Below are 15,080 nucleotides of genomic sequence, written 5' to 3'. Positions count from 1 at the left end.
AAGGGGAGTGAGGAGAATTCTTTTAAGAAGTCATGTGCTACTTATGGGCCTGATTGCATGGAAACAGTGTTTGAGTGTCAGTTTTTTTTTCATCATCCTGTAATGCTACTGATGAGGTTCCAGAGCTGATTTGGGTTGTTTTTGAGGGTGTGTTGTTGGTGCTGGAGAAAGTTAGCCTTATGCCTTGTACTAGACTTTTTAACTAGCATTCTTAAGTTGTATGACTTGGCAACTACCTGAAGATGCTTTTTGTTTTCAGGAAGACCATGCTTTAACCCAGAGTCTGTAGAGGGATTAAGTTTTGGAGGCAAACATTTGTTTTAAGTGTTTAAAGGTGTCTGGTAACTTTGGAGAAGTGTGTTTTGGAGTTGTAATATTTTATTAGTGAGTGATGTGTCTACAGAATCTGGGTTGTTACTGACTGGAAGGATTTCCTGGATGTATTAATGAAATGATGTCTTGAGGTTTGGGCCTGAAGATGATTTACTTTAGTTGTGAGTCTCAGTTTGCCTGCAGTTAAAGATAATGTAATGGAGCATTAATCACTAAAGTGGAGTGCAAGCGTGTTGATTTTGTATATAAAGGGTAAGAGAGAAGACAGGACTGGTAAAACTTTATTTCTTTAATGTATCTCCTTAACTCTTTCTTCCATTCATGTGGTATGCAGGTAAAGCACAGGAAAAAGGATGAAGACATTGCCCATATTTCCTAACGTGTTACCTGACACAAGCATGAAGTTGATTCGTGCTGAATGATTGCTGAAGAACTGTGTCCTGGCTAGTCATATAAACATTCATGTGGCAGTCCATATTAATGCAACCTACAGCTGTAGCATATCTTGAAGATGTAGTGGTATGGTTAGTTGTTCAAAAGAACTCAGCAAATGTCCTTAGAAACTGTGTTTATATGAAATATGTAAAGTAAAATTGTATAAATAAATTTAACTTGGCATGCATTAGAAAATTATATGAACTCAAGTACTAAGAATAGAGTAGTGTCACTAAGGAAGTGATTAAATATTTTCTGTCATTTATTTACATTTTAGGAGTATATTCCTGACCTATACACTCATTTCTTGAACATCAATCTTGAAGCCCACATGTATGCCTCCCAGTGGTTTCTTACTCTGTTCACTGCAAAATTCCCTCTTTACATGGTCTTCCATATCATCGACCTGCTCTTATGTGAGGTACGTATAATAATCAGCTTTACAGTAAAATGTTTTTGCAGCTTGCCATTTTATTCTGTCCTAATACTTTTCTACTTCTCAAAAGAAATTTTTCTTAAGCAGCATCCACTATCCTTTCTAAAGAAAATGTCACCAGGAATGCTATGAAAATGTTTGCAAATTGGTCCTGTTTTGTAAGGGTTTTAATATTACTTGAGTGGTTAGCTGGACTTGTGACATTATCTTGGAAATATCTTCCATATCGCATTTGATAGTGTTCATGAGTTGTTTAGAAGTGTGAAACTAAGTGATCTCATGCTAAGGATGTTTCAGTTGACATATTAAGCCTTTGCATATCACTTTCAAATTGCCATAGCAAGCCGGAGTGAGCTATTTAAAAACTTAATTTGTAATGACATTAAATGATTAAATGAATTAAGGTGAGTGTATTTGGCATAATGTTTAAGGTTTTCACATATATACAAGGTACAGAGTTTGATTCAAACCTTGTGCTATTGGCTAGGCTTAAAATGGCCTTTCAGAGAATTTTGCCTAATATTCACCTATGAACTAGTGTGGTCACACAGAAGAATTGATATTTATCTTCTAAGCTGCAACAATAAAACATGAAGTACGTGTCTTTTTTATGTAGACCTTGACTGTGTATGTACCATTGTCTGAATGCCTACACAGCTGCTGAACTGTCCATGGAGGGAAAAAGGTTTAGATGTGAAGTTGTTCAATCTCGCCGTTCATTCTTACACATGGGATCAGCTCTGAGTTGGCCACTTTCACAAGCTCAAGGTTTTAGAGTAGCTGGAGGCCAAGACCCTATCCCATGATACTCTCCGCCTCACCTCAGTTCTAGTTTGCCGCTGCAACAGATCGGAGGTAGAGAGAGAGCTCGGGCCAGTATTTCTTTCTTTACTCAAAAAGTTGGATAGTTATCCTTACAATTCTTTGCATAAATAGTGTGTTCTTGGCTAGTTAGCCTTAGATTTTTGTTCAGGCTCTGTCCTTACTGTTTTTGACTAATTTTTCATCTTTATAGAGCGGCCTTTTTGGCAGCGTTTTTGTTCATTCCCTATCCTGTTAGTACAAGTTAGAAACTTTAAGAAAGTTTAGAAAAGTTAGAAAGTAGAAGAATGTATATATCCTTTTAGAGTCTGAATTTTTTAGCCTTATAGACTTACAGCTTTAGCGTTTTGCTGTGTGTGTGTTATTAGCTAGTCTAATATTAGATCAGGCTATTTTTTGTTTTACTTTTTGACTTTTTGTCTTTAGATAGTTGCATAGATATATATATTTGTTTTTCACTGGTGTGTATACTGTTGTTTTGGATATGGCTGATCAAAAAGAAAAGCAAAAGTCTGGATTTAAGAAATGCTCTAAGTGTGGACAGAAAATGTCTATAACTGATCTGCATGTCAGTTTGTGTGTACTGTTTGGGGGCAGTCCATCTTCAGGAGGATTGCTCCATTTGCCACTCCTTTAGCAGCAGGGTTTTACTGGAGCGTAGGAGAAAACTGGTAGACAGAGGTTTGCTGAAACCAGATTTCCAGGAATCATTGGAGAAGGCTGACCAGGCTTCTAAGTCATCGAAGGATTCAAAATCTTCAAAAGCTTAGTCGGAGCTGAAGTCGTCAGCTCCAAGCCTTGCTGGGAAGGTGCGGTCGCCGGTTCCACAGTCTTTGAAGCCGAGCACCAAGCTGGTGTTTCAGAGCCGGTGCCCGGTATTGTAGCTGGTCTCCGAAACCTTGAGATCACCCATTTTGCAGTCGGTGGCTTCTTCGATACCTTCTACTCATTCTTCGAGAATCCTCTCTGATGTGGATGTGGACCGAGTGGTGCAGAGGCTTCTCGAGAATCTGGCACTGGCCAAATTATTATCGGCTTCGACCCAACCGGTTTCAGAGCCTAAGACTGTTTTACCTGCTGCATCTACTCCTCCGAGCCAAGGAAGGTGGAACTGATGATTGTGGAACTTTCGGAGCCAAGGCCTGTTCCAATGCCATCGGCTCCATCAACTCGTATTACTTTGGTACCGTTCAAGGAGTCTGGGAGTCGACACTCTCTGGTCGGCTCCTGGGGGGGAGTCGAACAGATGGGTCAGTTCCGACCCTCCCCCTTGGAGCATCGGCACGAATGAGCTCGGCTCCTTCCTCTGCGTCGGAGCCCACTGTGTCAGCACTGGGGAGGCTGCCGTCTTCTTCGAAACCGGCTGCTTCCTCTCATTGGAGCAGTGGAGCCTTCAAAGCTATGAGGAGGGTTATGTCTTCCAAGACTTCTACGTCATCAGGGCCTTCCTCCTCCTCACCTAAAGTGCCACTTTCTGCCTCTACATCACAGGTTCCTGTAAAGCGTTGGGACCCAGAGCCTCAGGTAGCCCCATTGGGTGACCCATGTTCTACTGAGACCTCGCCGGAAGCTTCCAGTGATGAGGTTCCCAGGAAGAAGCTTTTCAATAAGAGGCATTTGGACTCCCCACAGGAATCAACTACATTGGACACCAATTTAGAGGAGTCAGAAGGGTCCCCAAAGTCCCCCTCGGAGGATGTTTCTTTTGCTGATATCCTTGAAGTCCTTAAGCAGAGGGGCCTACTGATAATGAGTTGGTGCTCCTGAAGGCCTTTGGGTCTCAATCCTCCACCTCCTGGGTGATTCCACCCTTCGATGAACTAATGGAGTTGGTTGCTCGAAGGGTGTGGGAGTCTCCTGATACTGTGGAACCTGTCCCTCGGAGGCCCAACAAATTTATTACATCACCCCAAGACAAAATGTTCCTTACCAAGGGTGTGCTGATTGATGCCATGGTGGTGGCGGCGGCCACCACGAAAGAGATGTCTGAAACCTCTTCTACTGTCCATCCTCCTAATAGAGATTCCAGGACTATGGACAGGTATGGGAAATGCATCTTTAGTTCAGCGACTTTTGCTATGCGATCGCTCAACTATTTGACACATTTTACCCATCTTCAAAGAGATCTCCTAAAAGAGCTTGGAGATGCTCTGCAGGGTAGTACAGCTGAAGGTGTCTCTAATAAGGTGACAGCCCAGCTCTATACCCTTAATTCCATAGTTAACTCATCCATGCAGCTCATTTCTTATGCAGCCGATGGTTCGAGTCAGGCAGCGGGTTCAACAATAGCTGTTAGGAAACTTTCCTGGATGCGCTTATGCTCCTTTGCGGAAGACTTCAAGTCTTCATTTGTTAATACCCCATTTGATGGCTCATCCCTTTTCGGGCCTAAAGTCAAGGAGACCCTCACTAGGTGTGAGCAAGATGGAAAGACTCTATCTGTTGTAGGAGTCTCTTTTTCCACCCCTACTAGACTGTACCCCAAAGGGCAAAAGGGAGGAAAAATGTGGTTCCAGAAGTCCCAAGGAGCTTTTCAGAACACACGTAGTGAACCCCCCTTCAGGGGCAGAGGAGGGGGTAATAATGGAAGACGCCGCCCAGGTGGCAGAGGGGGGTCCGCAAAACCAGAACAGGGATCAGTTCTTTGGTAAGCCCTACCAGCGCTCCTGAAAGGAAGCCCAACTGTCCTACTCTGGAGGAGGGTGGCTTGTCTTTGTATCCAGATGCCTGGTTAGAAATTACAAAAGATTCTTGGATACAAAGCATTGTTTCCAGAGATTACGTCATTCCCTTCTCAGAACCCCCTCCTGTTCAAAAGAAGATCCCAGACATTCCACCCAGTCCCGGGGATCAAGCAGCCATAGAAATTCAAAGGCTGCAGGAAAAGAGTCATCCAGCCAGTCCCAGCATACTAAATAGGATCTGGAACCTACTCCAGATTCTTTTTAGTTCCAAAGAAAACAGGGGACTGGAGACCCATCTTGGACCTCAGCAGACTCAACACCTTTGTAAAGAAGGAGAAGTTCCGGATGGTCATGCTTCAGTCGATTCTTCCGTTTCTAGGAACAGGCGATTGGATGTGCTCTATAGAGCTCAAGGATGCATACTATCATATCAAAATGGCCAGAACATCCAGAGATCACTTGCATTTCCGGCTGGGAGCCAGTCACTTATCAGTTCCGAGCACTGCCCTTTGGTCTCACAACAGCCCCCAGCGTGTTTACCAAATGCATGGCAGTGGTTATGGCTCACCTGAGGCGTCGAGGATTCAGAGTGTTTCCGTATCTGGACAACTGGCTCCTCACCTCCAGCTCCAGGCATCAACTAATTCATTCCAGGGATCACACACTCAATCTGTGTTCGCAGTTAGGAATAACTATAAATTTCGACAGATCTGCATTGTCACCATCTTTTATAGGAGCAGACTAAGACACCACCACCGTCATGGTAAAATTGCCACTGGACAGAATAGTCACTCTTCGACAACAGGTATCAGACATTCTGATGAGCAAAAAAGTACCAGCCTCTCAAGTGTTGAAACTACTAGGTACTATGGCAGCAATGCTCATAGCAGTTCCTCTGGGGCATATGCACATGAGAATACTTCAATGGTTACTCTTCACCCAGTGGTCTTACCAACAACTTCCAATGTCACTCTTGATAATGATTACAAATTCATGCAGAAAGGATCTTCAGTGGTGGTGTTGACCAGCCATCATGTAACAGTAGGTCGTCCATTTGTTCTTCCCCCACCATCAACCACGGTGACCACAGATGCTTGTCTGATAGGGTGTGGGGGGGGGCTTTTTAAGGGAAGAACAGCCCAAGGCACCTGGTCAGAGACAGAGACACAGTTGCACATCAATGTCCTGGAGTTGAGCACAGTACTTTTGGCGTTGCAGTATTTCCACGACTCTCTACCTCTGGGGACGATTGCGATCCAGACCGACAACATGTTTGTGGTCTGGTATATCAACAAGCAAGGGGGAACCAAATCTTACCCCTTATGTCGAGAGGCCCTGAGAGTTTGGCTGTGGGCTGTGTCCACCGGGTGCTTTTTGATAGCAATGCACATCCTGGGGAAATCCAACGTGATTCCAGGCAACCTAAGAACCTGAGCAGAGTCATTCTGATGCCGCATGAGTGATCCCTCAAAGACAAGGTTGCGGAGATGATTTTCCGCTGATGAGGCCAGCCTTGCTGCAACCTGTTTGTATCCCCTATGAATGCCAAATGCAGAAGCTACTTTGCTCTGAATCCCCCCACCAGGGGACATCCCAAAGGATTTGCTTGCACACGATTGGCCCCTGGGACTCCTATATGCCTTTCCACCAGTTCGCCTGATTCCGAAATTCTTGCAGAAAGCCAAAGCCGTGGGGAGGACTGTAATTTTAATAGCCCCGTTTTGGCCTTGACAGATTTGGTTCCCCTTCCTTCGACTGTACCAACTGGAGGAACCTTGGATTCTGGACCAGCTCCAGATCTACTGACGCATTCGTCAGGGGCTCTTCATCCTTCTCTTCATTCCCTCGGATTGACAGCTTAGCTGCTCCAATTCCCAATTAGCCAGGTCACATGATTTATCCTCGGAGGTACAGCATATCCTTGTATCCTCTCATAAATCTTCCACCAGAAAGTTGTACGCCAGCAAATGGAAGCAATTTGTTTTTTGGGCTTCCCAAAATTATGTTGATCCTTACGTTGCCCCATTTGCTAGCATTTTGGAATTCCTGACTAAGCTTTTTAATGAAGGTGCTGCAGCGGCCACTATAAGAGTTCAGTTGGCTGCAATTTCGAATTTTCACCTCAGATCTGAAGGTTCTAACCTAATGTCTCACAGACTATGTAGGGCCCTCTTAAAAGGTACCATACATCTTAGACTGCCTGTTAGGCAGCCTTTTACTCCCTGGAATTTGAATTTTGTGTTATCACAGATTATTCTTACTCACTTTGAGCCGGCATCATCCTGCCATTTAAAAATTCTCTCTTGGAAAACTATCTTTCTGGTAGCCATTACCTCAGCACATAGAGTGTCCGAACTTCAGGCCCCATCTATTAAACTGTTAAACCCCATATTTGGTGTTTCACCCCGACAGAGTGTCACTGAGGACTAACCCTTCCTTCCAAAGGTATGTTCGGAGGCTAACTTGAATCAAACTATTGAACTCCCAACTTTCTTCACTAACCATTCTAACATGTTGGAGTATATGTTGCATAAGCTTGATGTTCACAGGCAATTAAGATTCTATTTGGACAGAACAAAAGAATTTAGAAAATCAGAACAACTCTTTGTTTCTCATGCTGACACAAAGAAAGGGCTACCAGTATTCAAAGTTACTCTTTCGAAATGGTTATCTGATTGCATAAAATTCACATATTCCTCAGTGAATCAACCATTAGAACATAGCGTGAAAGCGCATTCCACTAGGGCTGTTTCTATTTTCTCAGCTTATGTGGCTAGGCTGCCTTTGGATGCTATATGTGCAGCTGCCACTTGGTCTAAGCCGCATACCTTCATCACGCATTACAAAGTAGATAGGGCCTCTAGGGACATGGCTTCCTTTGGTTCCACTGTCCTCAGGAATATACTCCTGTGAGCTACCCAGGATTAGGGTGCTTGGGACGATACCCATATGTAAGAATGAACGGCGAGATTGAACAACTTCACTTAAAGAAGTTATGTACTTACCATAACGTTCCATGCGAGTTGTTCATTTCGCCTTCATTCTTACATTCCCACCCGCCTTCCCCCTCCAGGCTTCTCGAAGAACAAGTCAGACTTTGCGGTCTGGTGGGTCTTGTTCTAGGATTTCTTACTCTGGCTGGAGTACCATTTTTGTGTTATGTTATACATGCTGGGATCAGAAAACTAGATCTGAGGTGAGACATAGAGCATCATGGGATAGGGTCTTGGCCTCTAGCTACTCTAAAACCTCGAGCTTGTGAAAGCGGCTGACTCAGAGCCGATGGATCGACTCCAAACCCATGTAAGAATGAAGACAAGATGAACAACTCGCATGGAATGTTCTGATAAGTACATAGCTTCTTTTTATCATTCACTATGGAACTGAAACTAATGGCTCAGTAAATTTTTGGTTTTGTATTATGTTTGCTTGCTGTTTGAAGTAAGTGAATTGTACTTGCATGGTTCATGTATTTTTGTTTCATGTGAATTGGCATGAAAATACAGACAGTGTAACGTATTGGTATACAAGAGCCTTTTGTCTCTTCATTGAATCTGAATAGGAAAACCTAACAGTGGTCATATGACAATGCATTAGAACAATCCTAACTAACAAGTAAAATCCCATTGTCTTGGGGAGTGTTAATTCAAAACCAAGCAGCACACTCCCACTTTTGGTAGTTTTGTAGTATTTATTTTTTTTGATCTTGTAAATTTTGTAATGTAATCACTGTTCACAGCTGGTGCTAACTGGGTAGCCACACATTGTATGAAATAATGTATTGTAACACCTGCTGGCTTTATTTTATTCTAAAGTTACATTTTCTTTTAATTTCTAGGGAATAAGTGTTATTTTCAATGCTGCACTTGCTTTACTAAAGGTAAGCCATGCATCTTTAATTGGTGGTCAGTACTGTTGTGGAGTGAAATATATTTTAGTGAGCTGGTATTTTTTAGTATGGACTGATGTTTTCAAATGTAAGTAAGAATGTATTCATTACTATTGCACATGTATTTGGTTGCCTCAGCTGCCATCTGTACTTCTGTGGGGCGTGAGTAGTGAGGGGAGATGCATAAGAAGCTTCTTGAGAATGGTCCTCCACTCTTTTCTCACCAAAAAAGTAAAACTGCTTATGAAACTGCATCTGTTGTTGCGTGACACTGCTGAGACAAGCAAAGACATTTGGTGGCTAATATAGCAACAGACTTGCAACCATATGCAGAGTCTGTTTGACATTTTTGAAATGCACCCATACCACACCATTTTTTTTTTAATTTTGCTGCCTGTAAACAGCTGACCATCAGCAACTGCTGATGATGTCCTTAGTCCCTGGGTCCACATAGACAACTTTTCCCACTGAACTACATTTGATTCTTGGAGCTGGAAAAGATGTCGACATGTTCATCTGCAGCAACATCCTACTGCAATGGAATTTTTTGTTGTTGTCTTTATGATGTACTCCGAATTCTGCTCCCACGCATGTTGAATAATGCAGTGCTATAAACCATGGATTACATCTCATGTCTGCCAGAGTTTGTTCCGGTCATTGCCAGCTCTGTGGTACAGAGGAATGGAGCCATGATTGGAGCACAGGAAACTGTCATCTGTTTGATTAGCAGTCCCACCTGCCAAGGGGTCACCTGTAGGGATATGCCATGAGTGGCATTTTGCCGGCTCACCTGTCTTGAGGGGAAGGGTTGTATTCTCTGGTTGATGCTGTAAAACTTTCTTGCCTTCCTAGTACAACCCATATCAGCCAAGAAGACAATCTCACCAGCTGTTTGCTACAGAGTCCTGACACTGGTCTTCAGCTGTTCATGGTAAGATGTGGTTCTCCAAGTTTGCTGCATCATAAAGAAAAACTAGCACAGTTGACCAGTTTGCTGTAAACTTGGTCACTCTCAGCCTCACTCTAGAGCTCAATGGTTTACCCAAGAAAGATCACTATCAGTGGATCACTCTCTTTAAGTGGAACTTCTCCATCAGTGTCAGATTCTTTTGTTCAGAGGGATTGTAAAAGCAGTGTGCTAGAAATTTTACTCTTACTACTTCCTTGACCTTGAAAGGGGATAGCCTAGTTCTGTTATGTTGTAGATCTTAGTGGTTTAACCTAATATATCCCTTTTTGTGGTTTCAAATGGCTTACCTTGCAAAGACTTCTGTCTTTGCTCCTTCTAGGTGTCTTATTTCATGAGACGCGATGGGTGTCTTTTTGTATCCCAGTGTCTAGGGTCAACATAAGAAATTCCTGTGTTCACTTTTGTGTGGGTGTCACTTCATTGCAAAATATTGTCATTTGGATTTTCTTCAGTTTTACCAGGGTGGCAGCCATGGTGCCCAAAACCTTGTGAAAGAATTTGTGTCTCTTCCATGTCCCTTACTTGAGTGATTGGCTTTATCCCTAGCCAGCGACTCCTTGGAAGCTTCTTTCAGTTGGTGCTTCCATGTTTGTGTTCCCTGTTGGGTAGCAGTAAATTTGAGAAAGTCCTCTGTGACTTTTACTCAGAAGCTCTTACTTTTATTGATGTGTAGTTGCACAATTATTGGTCATTCCTTCTCTTGGAGTGCAGTTCAGGGGGTCACATTGGTCACATGATTGAAGGTGTGCTGTATAAGGTGGAGACATGAACTCTGCTAAATCTTCTATTCTCTTCGTGTGCCATGACATTTATGCATTTATGAGGATGTTGGTATTGCAGTGGATTGTGAAGTCTGAGTGGCCTCCCACCACATGCTCATAGATGTTCTTTGTGGAATCCATTTTGCCCCACTGTGGAGTGTTGGACAGCTTTCTGTTGATGGATCCACCCGAATTGTGATGCTGTATTCTTTGCTTGTGGGGCGGGAAACTCATCTAGACTCCCACATGTTGCAGGGAGCATGGTCCCTCCTGGACAGAGGATTTCATATCAGCCATGTAGAGCTAAAAGCAGGCTTCTTAGATATGAAAACCTTTGAGACAAAGCTGTTTCTAATATCTGTCCTTTTATGGTTAGGTAAATAATCCATTCTGTGGTACCCTAAACAAGCATTTGTCAACAAGGTTATAATCTCTTGTGCTAGCAGATGATGCTTGTTTACTACTGGGTCATACACAGATAGACATCACTCCCCTCAGTGGCTGATATCTCTTTGGAAGTGACTAACTTAATGGAGAGCCTGAGCTGATCATCCAAATCTTTCTAGACACTGTAGTGTTACAGACTGTAGCTGGACAAGATACTCACAAAGGAGTGCACCATGGAGACTGGCATCTTTTCCCCCTTGAAGAGTGCAACTTTTCTTAATTTCAGTATGACATTGGGAGGTAGCACTTGATGCATTCTCTTTACTATGGCATTAGAGTTTCTTGTATGCATTCCCATCATTGCTGTTGATTGCAGGTGTCATCTCAAAGTTCAGGGAAGAAGTGCTAAGACTGATTCTTATCACCCCTCTAATGACTGACAAAAAGGACATTGCTTTGTTGTTTTTGGGCTCTAAGCTTGTTGAGGGGGGTGCAGAATACTCCTTGTCTGAGCCATACTTTTCAGCCTTTTTTTTTTTTTTGCTTTAGTTCAATTTTAGCTTAAAAATATTTTTAAAAAAGGCTTCTTTTAAACATTCAGTTAAGCATTCAGCAGATTTGTGGATATTTTTTGTAGGTCATTTCTTTCTGATTTCTGTGCCTGCAAGCTGCTGCCGATTTTTTTTCCCCCATCCCCAATATGAGAGCAGTCACTAGTATGGTTGTTGTGCATGAAGCCTTGAGGGGTGTTTCTGCTTATGAAACTGCATCTGTTGTTGTGCGACACTGAGACAAGCAAATACATTTGGTGGCTAACATAGCAACAGACTTGCAACCATATGCAGAGTCTGTTTGACATTTTTGAAATGCACCCATACCACACCATTTTTTTTTAATTTTCTGCCTGTAAACAGCTGACCATCAGCTACTGCTGATGTTGTCCTTAGTCCCTGGGTCCCCATAGACAACTTTTCCCACTGAACTACATTTGATTCTTGGAGCTGGAAAAGAGGTTGACATGTTCATCTATAGCAACATCCTACTGCAGTGGAATTTTTTGTTGTTTTTATGATTATGATGTACTCCGAATTCTGCTCCCACGCATGTTGAATATGCAGTGCTATAAACCATGGATTACATCTCATGTCTGCCAGAGTTTGTTCCTGTCATTGCGAGTTCTGTGGTACAGAGGAATGGAGCCATGAGTTTCCTGTATGCGTTCCCATCATTTCTATTGACTGCAGGTGTCATCTAAAAGTTCAGGGAAGAAGTGCTAAGACTGATTCTTGTTACCACCCCTCTAATGACTGACAAAAGGACATTGCTTTGTTGTTTTTGGGCTCTAAGCTTGTTGAGGGGGTGCAGAATACTCCTTGTCCAAGCCATACTTTTCAGCATTTTTTTTGCTTGTTTAGTTCAATTTTAGCTTAAAATATTTTTAAAAAAGGCTTCTTTTAAACATTCAGTTAAGCATTCATCAGATTTGTGGATATTTTTTTGTAGGTAATTTTTTTCTGATTTCTGTGCCTGCAAGCTGCTGCTGATTTGTTTCCCCCATCCCCAATTTGAGAGCAGTCACTAGTATGGTTGTTGTGCAGGAAGCCTTGATGAGTGTTTCTGTTAGTCAAAATCCCACTTCTTGTTGCTGATGTTGACACCCCTACATCATCTCATTGACATGCATTGCTCTCTCTGGTTTGTAAATACTCTCACATGCCCCATGAAGACGGTGCATACTTCTACACGTACTCCTTGAGATGAGTTCCATCACTGGTTTGGGATCATCAAGTCCATGGCCTTAACAGCCATTGGTGTAGTACACATCTTCACCTACTTGGGAACAAACCAGCTGACTAGGACCACCAGATCCCCCCCCCCAAAAGATGAACAAACCACTGTATGCCACTCGCTTCCAACTTGCCCTGCTCAGGTCTTCCGGTGCCCAAACTGCTAATCAGACTCTAGGTGTATGGGTCATTTCAGGGCTTTATCACTCTGTCAAACAGCCAGGAATCCTCATGTTTGGATAATTGTTTAAATTAATGATTTCTAACTTCCACGGAATTTTTTTTTTACTTCACTTGTTTAGTAGTTTTGTTAGAAGCACTGTTCATAAATGCTCATGCAAAAAGAAGACTGTATCCCATGATCAGCATATCTGCATTTACTGTGCTTTATTTAGTTTTTAAGTATAGTTATAAATTTGAATTGAATTGAATATTACCTGGGATCAGACCATCAGCCAGCTAAAGGCATCCCTGCACTTGTTCCTTCACCAAGCGCCTCTTTCATTTTTTAATCACCAAATCAGCTTTTATTTAGAAATCTTAAACTGAGTAACAAAATTACTTTAAGGAGTGCCAGTATGCCAGGCTGTCAAGTTTATGCTGTCTTCCTGGTGTTCTTATTGATGATAAAAATCTGTAGTTGGTAGTAGGAAGTACTAGGTGAATTTCTGGAAGAGTATCTGTCTGAATATCAAAAAAGAGAGGTATAAAGGGGACTAACAGCTTGAAAATAGGGGATAAAAGGAAGACTTGCATTCGTCTCCTTTGTATTTCCACATGACAGAAGCTGATTCCAGTAGTCTTACAGTGAGCTGAAACGAATCCAAGGAAATGTCTGATATGCAAGCAGAATGGACAAAATGTATAACAACAGAAACTGTAGATACTACTGTCACTGATTAATGGGATTGTGACTGTTCAAAAATCTGAAAATGAGCATACTATGAGGTTGGCAGAGCTAAAGGCTGCCCAAGAATAGATAAAAGAAAAATGATTGGAAATAAAATAAGGGAAAGGAGAGAAAGGAGTGAAAATCTAAATTTTTTTTTTACATTTCAGAGAGTCTAGAAGGGGAAGACTACCTCAACTTTGTGATACAGAAGTTAAGTACATGAACAGAAATCCCAGAAGGAATATACTTTTGGTAGAATATTTATATCATGTTTACATATTTACACTATCCACTTTTTGCACAAACATTCTGCAAGATGCATTCTCTTAAAAGTACAACATGTTCAGCTGAAGGAACAGATGTTAAACCTGCTTTGGACAAAAGATAACATGCTGAACAGGGTATTTGTTGATTATTCAATGGGAACTAGACTTAAAAGAAATAGGTTTGCACAATGGTTAAGGCTTTATAAAAAGATTTAAACTGTTATATCCTGCAACCTTAAATATTTCTTTTCTCTTTGGGAATGAAGACTTTTTTCTGAATTCAGAAACAGCCAAAATAGAAATGGGGATATTCAGCCAAACTCTGCAAGATGACACCACAGCATATCAACACTGGTGAACCAAGGAGGGCAGGAGCAAGAAACTAAATAACCTGATCTAAGGTAGCCAGTGACCCAGTTTCTATTCTTTAGAAAAGAAAAAAAAAGATGGACTAAATGCACAGAAATGGAAGTGCTAAGTAAGAAAATACAAGACTCTATGAAGAATTGACATAAAAATTGTGTTGTCTCACAGAATGTCATAAATGAAAAACTTCAGAAAAATGTTAAAAACAAGTAGGACATCACTTACGCTGCCTTGTAACTGGGTGAACTAATAGGAGGATTCAGATGGTTAACTATCACTGTCTAGCAACACTCCAAATTAAAGGTGTTAATGTGTTTCCTAAGTATGCAGTTTTAGGAGGGAAGCATGCTATAATGGGAGTCATTTCCCAATAATTGTTTTTAGCAGTCATATGAGTTGTTTTGTGGTACTCTTTGTACTGTATATTGAAGTTATTTGATTTAATCTGAAAAGTTAATAAACTGGCCAGAACTGACACTTGTAACTGTCATGTTACTTGTAGTCAACAAGAAAGTGAAAGAGCAAGTGTTGAAGGAGAAAGCTGAACAAGATGTGCAGCAGTTTTGATTCTGATTGGTAAGTGACTGAGCCCTTTCCAGGTGATAAATGAAAACATAAAATCTGGTTGACGGTCTTGGAAAGTTTGTGCTTAAAGCTTTTTAAAATGCCCCATGAAGTAAAAATGGAAGAGACATGGAAAAGCTGTAGCTGTTCCCAGTCCTCTGAAGTACTCATACCAAAGAATTAAGGTTGGTGGAAGACCTGAGGTGGGAAAATAATGCAGATTGTAATAACAGATTTTGAATATCTGCAAGAGTAAAATGAATTGTATCATAATATAAAGGGCAGGTGTTAAGGTTGAATTTGGGGTTGCACAGTCATCATTGTTATTTCAAAAGAGATTAGAAGATGCCAAAGTAGAGCATATGCTCACAACTCTCGAAAGAATGCTTTACATGGCTTTAATATTCTTTGTATATCGTTCCTGAAGTAGAAATTATTACAGTGGTGTGTTTTTATAGCTATAGTTGATTTCAAGTTGTTGCATGTAA

General features: G+C 41.6%; 1 protein-coding gene across 2 annotated transcripts in view; it reads left to right on the top strand.

Annotated features, from left to right (window-relative positions):
- Positions 1-15,080, top strand: part of RABGAP1 (RAB GTPase activating protein 1) — a 4,144,188-nt gene that overhangs the window by 2,693,827 nt on the left and 1,435,281 nt on the right. For both annotated transcript variants that reach the window (XM_044058459.1, XM_044058460.1), the window contains 2 exons: positions 1,046-1,189; positions 8,549-8,590. In XM_044058459.1, coding sequence (XP_043914394.1) covers positions 1,046-1,189; positions 8,549-8,590 — 186 coding nt within the window. The remainder of the gene's footprint in view (positions 1-1,045; positions 1,190-8,548; positions 8,591-15,080) is intronic.

Source organism: Protopterus annectens, chromosome 16.part0, assembly GCF_019279795.1.
Source record: "Protopterus annectens isolate FY-2018-M chromosome 16.part0, PAN1.0, whole genome shotgun sequence".
Lineage (NCBI taxonomy): Eukaryota > Metazoa > Chordata > Ceratodontiformes > Protopteridae > Protopterus > Protopterus annectens.
This window is presented reverse-complemented; position numbering and strand designations above follow the sequence as displayed.